This window comes from Rana temporaria, chromosome 4, assembly GCF_905171775.1.
Source record: "Rana temporaria chromosome 4, aRanTem1.1, whole genome shotgun sequence".
Taxonomy (NCBI): domain Eukaryota; kingdom Metazoa; phylum Chordata; class Amphibia; order Anura; family Ranidae; genus Rana; species Rana temporaria.
The window spans coordinates 114,559,499-114,571,731 of NC_053492.1; the positions used below are offsets into that span (position 1 = coordinate 114,559,499).

A 12,233-nucleotide genomic window follows, 5' to 3' on the forward strand; every position below is an offset into this window, starting at 1 on the left:
CAATGTCTCTTTTTATCTTCCGGCTGAGCAATGTTGTTGATAAACATTGCCCGGCTGCTTTTTTTTTTTTTTTTGACAGCTCCAATTGCAGTTTACACTTCAGCTGTCAACAGGGGAAGCCCACTGACAGCTGAATGAGTCATTGGTTGTTAACGCCACGCGGTCCCCGCTCCGGCATTTTTTTTCTACATTTGACCTGTCAGTGGGGGAATCCCGCTGACAACTGAAAGAACGAGCCTGACCGTATCGGTTTCAGGTATCGGTGCATTTGCACAAGTACCGAAACTCATGCCTAAGCCTAGTATCAACACTGATTCAACCCTGGAGGGAAAACACTATACATTTTTCTCTAGATTTTGAACAGCAGAATTATAAGTGTCATACGTTGTGATCGGGATATGCAACCCATTAGGCTGGATTCACACCTATGCAGTTTTTGTGTTTTTTTGCATTTTGCAGATTTGCACTACAGTCCATGTAACATGGTTTCCTATGGAACACATTCTGTGGTGCAAATCTGCAAAATGCAAAAAGCACTAAAAATCCACAGGTGTGAATCCAGCAAAGAATGTTAACTTTATAAAGGTTAACTACCCTCTATTAAAACCTTAATAAAACAGTCCAACCTATTTAGAATAATACTTTTATGTAGCCATGAAATCCAGATATGACTTTGCTAAGTAAGATCTGATATATCTGCTTTTGTTCCTGAAATCCACACGTTTTTTTTTTTTTCTGTATAGTTTCATTACTGGCAGTTATGATCGAACCTGTAAAGTTTGGGACACAGCATCAGGAGAAGAGCTGCATACATTGGAAGGCCATCGGAATGTGGTCTATGCCATCCAATTTAATAATCCTTATGGGTAGGTAATGGCAGAAAATAATCCTTTAAGAGGGGGTGAAATAACAACAAATGTTATTGAATTATCAAATGAATTTATAAAATTGGGGTTGAGGGGGTTCTTTGCAAAGACACTATAATTTTGCTCTGCCTTGGCCTCATCTAACAGGGGAGAAGGAATAATGTTTGGCAGGAGGTGTTAGCAACAAAAAAAGCTTATTGAATTAATGAAAAAATAATTCAGCAGTGTGCTGCGGTTTGTATACTTTATTATTTGTAGGGAGCTGACAAACCCTTTCTGGCCTTGATACTCACAGTGGGTTATGTGAATCCAAAAGTCTGCTGCAAACTACACAATTTTCTGAGTTGTATAAAATTGACAATTGTTATACCAAGGAGGATGTTTATGTGCACTGAAGTAGGAACCCATGAAGCACAGAGGAGCAGTAATATAATTTTCCTTGAACTGCAGTAGTGCCAAAGAAGTTTAAGTAGAAATTTCTTACGTTCAAGCAAAAAAGAGAGAACTATTTATGCTTGCCTTGCTTACATGCCCTCTGCCTCTCCTTCCTCTGTCACAGCCAGATACACTACCCAGTACCTTCGGGTATGTGCTTGGGCCTAGAAGCCAATCACTAATCCTAAACCTGTTACATGGCCAAGTTAGTGAAGTCATTGCAACACCAAGTCACCCACACTGCTGGTTTCAAGCCAGACTCTTGGGGAAGTAAAAATCCTTCCTTGCAGTGGGGTCAAATGGTCATTTATATCTAATAGACTGTAAGAAATAGGTTTACTTACTTGGTTCTCCTCTTTCACAGGATCCACCATGCTGGTCCCCGTGTCCTTTTCTCCCCTATGCTCTGGGGTTGGATGCTCCCGATGTCATTACCACCAATGGAGGGCCCATAGACTTACATTGTACAGGAGGACATCTACGAGTAATCCACCACTGAAGCATAGGGGATTGCTGACTACTTTACTACTGTGGATCTGTTAGGTGAAATAGTTTTTTTAGGCCTCTAACACTAGTAGTGCAGGGGGCAGCCCTCTAAAAGAGAGGGTTATTACTTTTCCTGGAGTTGGGCTTTGAGTATCATCTTTCATGGAGGAAGGAGTGGCAGGAGATTGCGGGCTGAAGCCTCGTACACACGACCGAGGAACTCGACAGGCGAAACACATTGTTTTCCTCGTCAAGTTCCTTGTTAGGCTGTCGAGGAACTTGACAAGGCAAGTTTCTCCATTCCCGTCGAGGAAAAAGAAGACATGCTCTCTTTTTGGCTCAACGGGATCCTCGACAGTTTCCTCGTCGAAAAATGTACACACGACCGGGTTCCTCTGCAAAAAAAAAATCCCAGCAAGTTTCTTGCTGTTTTTTGCCGAGAAACTCGGTCGTGTGTATGAGGCCTGAGTGTGTATAACGGAGCAAGGTGACAACATGTACGACTGCATATTGTATAGACATATTGTGAAAGAGATGTGTCAAATTAAATACTATACAGTGTATAAACTTATTTTAAAAGAGATTTGTTACACTAAATATGAAAAAAATATTTTGCTTCCAACAGAGACAAAATAGCCACAGGATCCTTTGATAAAACCTGCAAGCTATGGAGTTCTGAGACAGGCAAATGTTACCACACCTTCAAGGGGCACACTGCAGAAATAGTAAGTAACCCCCTGAATCTATAGCTGATGGAAAAATAGGATTTAATTCTACCAAATCAATCATAGCTATGTTGTGCCAAGCAATTGTTTTAGGTTAACAGATCAAATCTGTAATTAATCATGTGTTACCAGTCTAAATGTTTGGGTGTTCAGGGTAAGGATTAAAAGTTAATTTTAAGGGTTAGGGTAAATGTTGCGGTTAGGTGTTGAATCAAGTTTTAAGAGTTAGGCCTCATACACACGACCGAGAATCTCGTCGTAAAAGAACGTGGTTCTTGTCAGGCTTTCCTTGCATACACACTGTCAAGACAAAATCTCGTCGTTCTCAAACGTGGTGACGTACAACACGTACGACGGCACTATAAAGGGGAAGTTCGATTCCACTGGCGCCACCCTTGGGGCTGCTTTTTGCTAATCTCGTGTTACCACCTGTTAGTAAAAGATTGGCGAGAGAAACGATTCGCGCTTTTCAGTCTGTTACAGCATACAGTATTTCTGATCAATGCCCATCTGCCGCCTCAAAATTGCCCATCAATGCAGCTTGATCAATGCCTATTCGTAGCCTCACAAATGCCCATCAATGCAGCTTGATCAATGGCCATCCGTAGCTTCACAATTGCCCATCAATGCAGCTTGATCAATGCCCATCTGTAGCCTCACAATTGCCCATCAATACAGCTTGATTAATGCCCATCTGCAGCATCTTCATTGCCATGAATGCAGCCTGATCAATGCCCATCTCAGGGAGGGGGGCGAGATGAGCGATATCAGATTACATACAGCAAGAATTTCCTGTTTACTCGGCGGCCTCTTTAATACAAAGTCCCACCTCCTGCACCAGCCTCTATGATAGACAGAACACTGGTCTAATGTTGGCCCAGGAGACAGGACTTCCTATTACAGAGGCCGCTGAGTAAACAGGAGATTCTCGCTGTATGTAATCTGACGGCTCTCCTCCTGCCCCCCTCCCCGGTCTCTTTGAGGCAGCCCAAATTGCAGCATCGGCGTATAACACGCACACACTATTTGAAACTGATTTGCAGGGTGAAAAAGTGAGTGTTATACACCAATAAATACAGTAATTTTAAGGTATAGATTAAGTGTTAGGAATTCATTTAGTGTATGGGTTCATTTTAGGTAATAGGGTAATGCAATCCTGAAGATTTCCCATTCAACATATCCCCCAGCAGCAAATACTTATGTTTCCTGTACTCCTCCATCACTCCAGCCCCCCAGTACCTGGGTACCTTTAGTTATGGGAGAGCATATGACTCGACTTCCCTTTTTACCATGTAACAGCACTGGTGCTTGCTAAATGGCCCAGCACTGTCACATGGGGGGACACGGGATATGCAGCCCTGTTTATTTTCTAAATCTAAGATCAATCTTAAGCAGGGCTTTTGCCTTTCTTGCACATGCCAGATAACCAGAGCAGCCAGGCAACAAAGGGAAGTTGAGTATGTGCTTATGAAGAGGGGGCATTAAAGTGAAATGGGTTCACTTTAAAGTTGTTGTTTACCCCAAAAAAAAAAAAAACCTGCAAGACAAAGGCATAATGAACTAGTATGCATCGGCGACATCTCTCCCAGGATTACTTCTGGCGGCGACATCTCTCCCGGGGGTTACTTCCGGCGGCTCAGCTCTGTGATTGGCCGGAGCCACAATGACGTCACTGGCGCGCGGGAGCTGCTGGTAACGGCACATGGACTGAAGCAACGGCACATAGGTGCCATTGCTTCAGTTTCCTTTAGTGCGCTTGTGCCCGATGACATCGGCAAATGCAGGGGACAGGGGATATCTCCTAAACCGTGCAGATTTAGGAGATATACTAGGTAGCCACCGTTTTCATCAGACGAACTGATCGTGTGTACACGGCATAAGGGTTCAAATGTGAATTAAGGGTTAGGGTCAAGCTAAGCAATAAGGGATAGGTTGGGCAGCATAGTGGCTTAGTGGTTAGTATTGCTGCCTTACAGCCAGCGCTGTATCCTGGCCTAGGCCAACAAGGCCCAGGCCTAGGGCAGCAGTTTGCAGGGGGGCAGCACGGAAAGGGTCCCTGCTGGCTTGTGCTACACTGTTAGTGTAGTGCCAGTCTTATGAGCTGGACTGGGCTCAGAGGCAAATTAGTCCAGCGGCCGCACTGCTTCCGGTATGCGGGCGGCCGGCATTCCACAACTGTGTGTGTATGTGTGGGGGGCAGGCCCGTCGGAACAGGAGAGGCAATGCAAGCAATTGCTTGGGGCCCCGAGCTGGAAGGGGGCCCCCAACTAGGGTGCCCACATACCAGTGGCGGAACTACCGCCATAGCGACCCACGCGGGCGCTATGGGGCCCGCAGCCGAGTGGGGCCCGGTGAGGATGAATAGGATCCGCGGAGCGCTCCGGAGCCTCGGCCTAGGAAAGTCCCCGGCTTCGGCCTAGCTCCGGAGCGGCGGCCATCTTGCTCCACCCACTGTGTGTTGCCATGCGCCCGTTCTGAAGCCGGCCGAGCTCAGGGAAACGTGTTCATGCTCGGCCGGGCGGCACACGCGCAGTAACGCGATGGCGCCACTGGCGCCATTTTTAAATAGATCACAGGGGCTGGAGGGGACGTGCCCGGACCGCAGCAAGATGTCGGCGGAGGTGGTCATGGACGGGCCGGATAAAAAGTGGGGACACCTGGCGGCGATAGTCCTGGCCCCGGGAGGCAGCAAGGAGGTCCCGCTGAAGACCATCCGGACACTGGCTGTGGGAAGCCGCTCATCGCCTGGGTACTGCGGGACGCCATAGACTCCTGACAGCTTGACAGGTCAGTGACACGCCCCCTTTTGCAACAAGCCTCTTCTGCAGATTTAAAGGGGAGGTTCACCCTAAAAACGACTTTCTCTTATTACATTTGCCCCCCACATTACAATACGATTATGCCTATTAGTTTTTTTTTGATGCTGTACATACCTTGATACAGCATATTCACCCGTGGCTTCCGGGAGTGGGCGTTCCTAACATGCTGGTGATTGACGTTTTGACAAAAAACGAGCTCCCCCCGCGTCACGATTGGCGAAAGGAGCCGAACGGCGAGTCGGCACTATACTGCGCCTGCGTATCACCGTTCGGCTCCTTTCGGCAATCGTGACGCGGCTTACGCGACGGGGGGGAGCTCGTTTTTTGTCAAAACGTCAATCACCAGCATGTTAGGAACGCCCACTCCCGCGGGACTCGCAACCCGTAAGCCACGGGTGAATATGCTGTATCAAGGTATGTACAGCATAAAAAAAAAACTAATAGGCATAATCGGCAAATGTAATAAGAGAATGTCGTTTTTAGGGTGAACCTCCCCTTTAATCATTAGGAACATTCTTCTGGTGCACGCTGGAAGATATGAATTATAAATAAATAATGTTTATTTAGTGTTCCCCTGCAAACGCACATAAACGAATCGGTTCTGAATCCTAAGAATTAAGACAAATACCAAATGGTGAAAATCGGCATGTATACTATCTATAGAATTGCACTATCCTTTTAAAGGGTTTCTATTTAGTAAGGAACCGTTTTTCGTCTGAATTCATTGGTTGATCTACACCATATGCAGCCCTCTTTTATATGTCATGCTATGCTGGGGCACTAGTGATTCATCTTGCCCCACCATCACCCCTTCCATCCACCCGGCTGTTGGTTTTCTGCTTGCTGTGGTTCTGCGCTGTGCGTGCGGGGGGGGCCTCCATGTCCATTTTGCTTGGGGCCCCCTAATTCCTTCAAACGGCCCTGGTGGGGGGGCGCTGCTTCTAATTTTGACTGTCCTATCATCCTGGACCACAAACCTTCCTCACTGTGCTAAATGTTTTCTGCTGCATTATTGGCATGGTTATATCTTTTTAGTCCTCTCCATAAAATTATCAGAAATTTGTGCTTAACCACTTAAGACCCGGACCAAAATGCAGCTAAAGGACCCGGCCAAGTTTTGCGATTCGGCACTGCGTCGCTTCAACGTACAATTGCGCGGTCGTGCAACGTGGCTCCCAAACAAAATTGGCGTCCTTTTTTTCCCACAAATAGAGCTTTCTTTTGGTGGTATTTGATCACATCTGCGGTTTTTATTTTTTGCGCTATAAACAAAAATATAGCGACAATTTTGAAAAAAATTCAATATTTTTTACTTTTTGCTATAATAAATATCCCCCAAAAATATACCAAATTTTTTTTCCCTCAGTTTATACGTATTCTTCTACCTATTTTTGGTAAAAAAAAAAAACGCAATAAGCGTTTATCGGTTGCTTTGCACAAAATTTATAGCGTTTACAAAATAGGGGATAGTTTTATTGCATTTTTATTAATTTTTTTTTCTACTAATGGCGGCGATCAGCGATTTTTTTCGTGACTGCGACATTATGGCGGACACTTCGGACAATTTTGACACATTTTTGGGACCATTGTCATTTTCACAGCAAAAAATGCATTTAAAATGCATTGTTTACTGTGAAAATGACAGTTGCAGTTTGGGAGTTAACCACAGGGGGCGCTGATGGTGTTATGTGTGACCTCATGTGTGTTTACAACTGTAGGGGGGTGTGGCTGTAGGTGTGACGTCATCGATTGTATTCCCCTATAAAAGGGATCACAGGATCGATGCCGCCGCTACAGCTCTCCCCGTTCCTGAGCTCCGGGGACCGATCACGGGACTCCAGCGGCTAACTCCAGCGGGTCACGGAGCTTCGGACACGGCTGGGTACTAGCACAGGACGTACCTGTACGTGCATGTGCCCAGCCGTGCCATTCTGCCGATGTAAATGTGCAGGAGGCGGTCCTTAAGTGGTTAAAGTAGAACAAAAGGCAGCACTTTTTTTTTTCATTTTGGATAGAGTAAGAGAGGGTTATAGCCCCTGTCAGTTTATTTTTTACCATCCCTGTCCCATTCTCATTCCCTTCACTTCCTGCCCCATAGCCAAACAGGAAAGGAGAGAAAATCTATGCAAATTAAGGGAATCCATTGCCAACCCAAGGCTCTCAGAACTAGTGTCCCTACTCGAAAAGTGGGGAGGGTCTAGGGCGGGTCTTAAACAGAAATGGGTGTGGCCTTCACAGGAAGGGGTGGGTCATATTTAAATTAGGGGGTGCACAAGTTTAGTCAGGCCTAGGGCAGCACAAAACCTAAATACACCACTGCTTGCAGCACTGGTTTGAATATCAGTTTGAATACCTGTCACAAAACTATCTGTATGGTGTTTTGATATTCCTCCTCTGCTTGTGTGGGCTTCCACCCACACTCCAAATATATGCTCATAGGTTAATTGGTTCCTTTCCAAATTGGCCCTAGTATGAGTGCATGTATGCATATGGGATACAACCTTAGATTGTAAGCTCCTTGGGGAAAGGATTGATGAGAATGTCCACTATGTAAAGTGTTGTGTAAGTTGTCAGTGCTATATGAATACCTGTATTAAGTAAAAAATATAAATAGGTTACACATCAGGATGATTTCTTTAAACACTTTCATTTTCTCTTGTTTTCTGTTATAAAAAATCCCTGTGATTAGCGCTATCAGCTGCTGGTGCTGAAAAACAAACCATTTCAGTATAAATAATATTCTGCAGTGAGAGTTGTTAATATAATGGCATGATTGTTTAGCTAAAGGGCTTGATTCATGCTAAAGATCCTTCAATATCCCATAACGCCAAAACCGAATTGTTCTTTATTGCATTCTGTATGGTGGAATCCCAAGGGCCTTTTGTAGCTACATATAATTAAGCCATATTGCCTTCCTCTCATCTCATATATTTCATTCTATTGATTGTAATATACTTTGGATTAATTCCCAGATACACAGACATCTTGTACATGCGTTGTTAGTAATATCACATTTGCTTTATGTGCAATTTCTTAAAGAGATATCAGCTTACTTGTTTACAATTGAAACATGTTTTCCAGCTCCATTGAAATAAACGTATGTAGCCAGATTCACAGACAGCGGCGTATGTTTGAGCGGGCATAGCGCATCTCATATGTGCTACGCCGACATAACATAGAGAGGCAAGACCAGTATTCACAAAGCACTTTCTCCCTAAGTTACGTCGGCGTAGCGTAAATGGGCCGGCGTAAGCCAGCCTAATTCAAATTAGGAAGGTAGTGGGCGTGTTTTATTAAAATTAGCCGTGACCCCATGTAAATGAATTCCCGAGCGAACGGCGCATGCTCAGAATCACATCAAATTTACGACCTAAGATACGACGGCTCAATGGCAACGACGTGAATGTAACCTACGCCCAGCCCCATTCACGTACGACTTACGTAAACAACGTAAAATCCGACAGCTGTTTCGTCGTCCATACCTTTGCATTGGCTGTGCCACCTATAGAGGTGTTTTATCTTTACGCCGGACGTACGCCTTACGTAAACGGCGTAGCTTACTGCGACGGGCGCAAGTACATTCGTGAATCGGCGTATCTCGCTCATTTACATATTTGACGCGTAAATCAATGGAAGCGCCCCTAGCGGCCAGCGTAAATATGCACCCAAGATACGACGGCGTTGGAGACTTACGTCGGTCGTAGGAAGCCAAAATTCAGGCGTATCTTGTACTGTGAATTAGGCGCATAGATACGACGGCGCATCCGTGGACTTACAAGGCGTATCATTAGATACGCCGGCGTAAGTCTTTATGAATCCGGCTAATGTAGTCTGGAACAGGAAATATATTAGAAACAAATGTATTTTTTATCTTCGGGCTCTAAAGCCCTGTACACACGATCGATTAGTCCGATCAAAACAGACCGATGGACTGTTTTGATCGGACAAACCGATCGTGTGTGGGCCCCATCGGTTTGTTTTCCATTGGTGAAAAAAATAGAACATGTTTTAAATTTTTCCTATGGATAAATAACCGATAGAAAAAAACGATCGTCTGTGTGGAAGTCCATCGGTCAAAAATCCACGCATGCTCAGAATCAAGTCGACGCATCCTCAGAAGCATTGAACTTCATTTTTCTCAGCACGTCGTAGTGTTTTACGTCACTGCGTTGCACACGATCGGATTTTTAACCGATGGTGTGTAGGCAAGACTGATGAAAGTCAGCTTCATCGGATATCCGATCAAAAAATCCATCGGATTAGATTCCATCAGATATCCGATCGTGTGTACAGGGCTTAAAGCGGGAGTTCACCCGAAAAAATTTTTTTAACATTAGATTGAGGCTCGTTTTGTGAAGGGGAATCGGGTGTTTTTTTTTAAATCGAAGCAGTACTTACCATTTTAGAGATAGATCTTCTCCGCCGCTTCCGGGTATGGTCTTCGGGGCTGGGCGTTCTTATTTGATTGACAGGCTTCCGACAGTCGCATACATCGCGTCACGAGTACGGCTACTTTCGGAAAATCGTGACGCGCTGTATGCGACCGTCGGAAGCCTGTCAATCAAATAGGAACGCCCAGTCCCGCAGCCCATACCCGGAAGCGGCGGAGAAGATCTATCTCTAAAACGGTAAGTACTGCTTCGATTTAAAAAAAAACACCCGATTCCCCTTCACAAAATGAGCCTCAATCTAATGTTAAAAATTTAGTTTTTGGGTGAACCTCCACTTTAAGTCTCCTCATTCACACCTGAGCTTAGAGCTCTAAAACAGTCAACAAGCCAAATCCCATGCTTTTAAATTGTGCCTGTACATATTCAAGCGTCAAGGTGCCTGTAGATCAAGGCTTGAAGTTCCAAAATGTATATGAGCTTATTTTTGCAGCAGGATCTGGGCATGTTTGGACCCATTGACTTAAATGCACCTAAATCCAATGCAAACAAATGCGGAAAAATGCATTATGCACATTTTCAGGCACTCCCATAAAAAAGTCTATGAGGCCAAAAAGGGCACTTTACTCTTACAAATGGCATGCACAATCTCACACAAAAGCATTAATATTGCCTGCCTGCACTTTTTTGGCTCTATTGATTGAAGTGTGAGTGCAAACAAATGCGCAAAAACATGCTACGCATGTTTTTCAGACTCTCCCATAAAAAAAGTAAATAGGACCAAAAACAGCACTTCATTACTAAAAATGCATGCAAAATCACACAAAAAAACATAAATATCACCTACATACACTAGAGTTTCTCTTATAATTAACATTCTATTATAGATGCACAATGTCCATAGTACACAGCAAAAGGTTGTAACCAGTTATCATCAATATTTGGAATTAGGGAGTCCTTTGAATACTCCAACAAAATTGTTGTGTTGAAAGCATTTAAAGCAGGACCCAAGGTCAAATATGAAATGCAATTTGGAAAAAAAACAAAACACCAAAAGTTGTCAGATCCTGGGTGTGGCATATCAAAATGGTACTATTACCCAATTATTAGGTTAGGTGCCTCCAAAAATACATACACAACAAATACACCATAGAGGATATAGCGCCTTCTCAAACCATCAAAAAGTTTAATCAATGGACATACAGTATCTCACAAAAGTGAGTACACCCCTCACATTTTTGTAAATATTTTATTATATCTTTTCATGTGACAACACTGAAGAAATTACACTTTGCTACAATGTAATGTAGTGAGTGTACAGCTTGTATAACAGTGTAAATTTGCTGTCCCCTCAAAATAACTCAACACACAGCCATTAATGTCTAAACAGCTGGTAAAACACCCCTAAGTGAAAATGTCCAAATTGGGCCCAATTAGCCATTTTCCCTCCACGGTGTCATGTGACTCGTTAGTGTTACAAGGTCTCAGGTGTGAATGGGGAGCAGGTGTGTTAAATTTGGTGTTATCGCTCTCAAAACTGGTCACTAGAAGTTCAACATGGTGCCTCATGGCAAAGAACTCTCTAAGGGTCTGAAAAAAAGAATTGTTGCTCTACATAAAGATGGCCTAGGCTATTAGAAGATTGCCAAGACCCTGAAACTGAGCTGCAGAATGGTGGCCAAGACCATACAGCAGTTTAACAGGACAGGTTCCACTCAGAACAGGCCTCGCCATGGTCGAACAAAGAAGTTGAGTGCATGTGCTCAGTGTCATATCCAGAGGTTGTCTTTGGGAAATGCTGCCAGCATTGCTGCAGAGGTTGAAGGTGTTGGGGGTCAGCCTGTCAGTGCTCAGACCATATGCTATGCCGCACACTGCATCAAATTGGTCTGCATGGCTGTTGTCCCAGAAGGAAGCTTCTTCTAAAGATGGTACACAAGAAAGCCCACAAACATTTTGCTAAAGACAAGCAGACTAAGGACATTGATTACTGAAACCATGTCCTGTGGTCTGATGAGACCAAGAGAAACGTATTTGGTTCAGATGGTGTCAAGCATGTGTGGCTGCAACCAGGTGAGGAGTACAAAGACAAGTGTGTCTTGCCTACAGTCAAGCATGGGGGTGGGAGTGTCATGGCCTGGGGCTGAATGAGTACTGCCAGCACTAGGGAGCTACAGTTCATTGAGGGAACTATGAAGGCCAACATGTACTGTGATATACTGAAGCAGAGCATGATCCCCTCCCTTCAGAGACTGGGCCACAGGGCAGTATTCCAACATGATAACAACCCCAAGCACAACTCCAAGATGACCACTGCCTTGCTAAAGAAGCTGAGGGTAAAGATGATGGACTGATCAAGCATGTCTCCAGACCTAAACCCAATTGAGCATCTGTGGGGCATCCTCAAATGGAAGGTGGAGGAGCGCAAGGTCTCTAACATCCACCAGCTCTGTGATCTCATCATGGAGGAGTGGAAGAGGACTCCAGTGGCAACCTGTGAAGCTATGGTGAACT

At 44.5% G+C, this 12,233-nt stretch overlaps 1 protein-coding gene across 1 annotated transcript in view; it reads left to right on the plus strand.

The window, feature by feature from the left end:
• DAW1 (dynein assembly factor with WD repeats 1) overlaps positions 1-12,233 on the plus strand; it is a 131,635-nt gene that overhangs the window by 57,668 nt on the left and 61,734 nt on the right. Inside the window, exons 5-6 of the mRNA XM_040348847.1 lie at positions 744-866; positions 2,413-2,512. Coding sequence (XP_040204781.1) covers positions 744-866; positions 2,413-2,512 — 223 coding nt within the window. The remainder of the gene's footprint in view (positions 1-743; positions 867-2,412; positions 2,513-12,233) is intronic.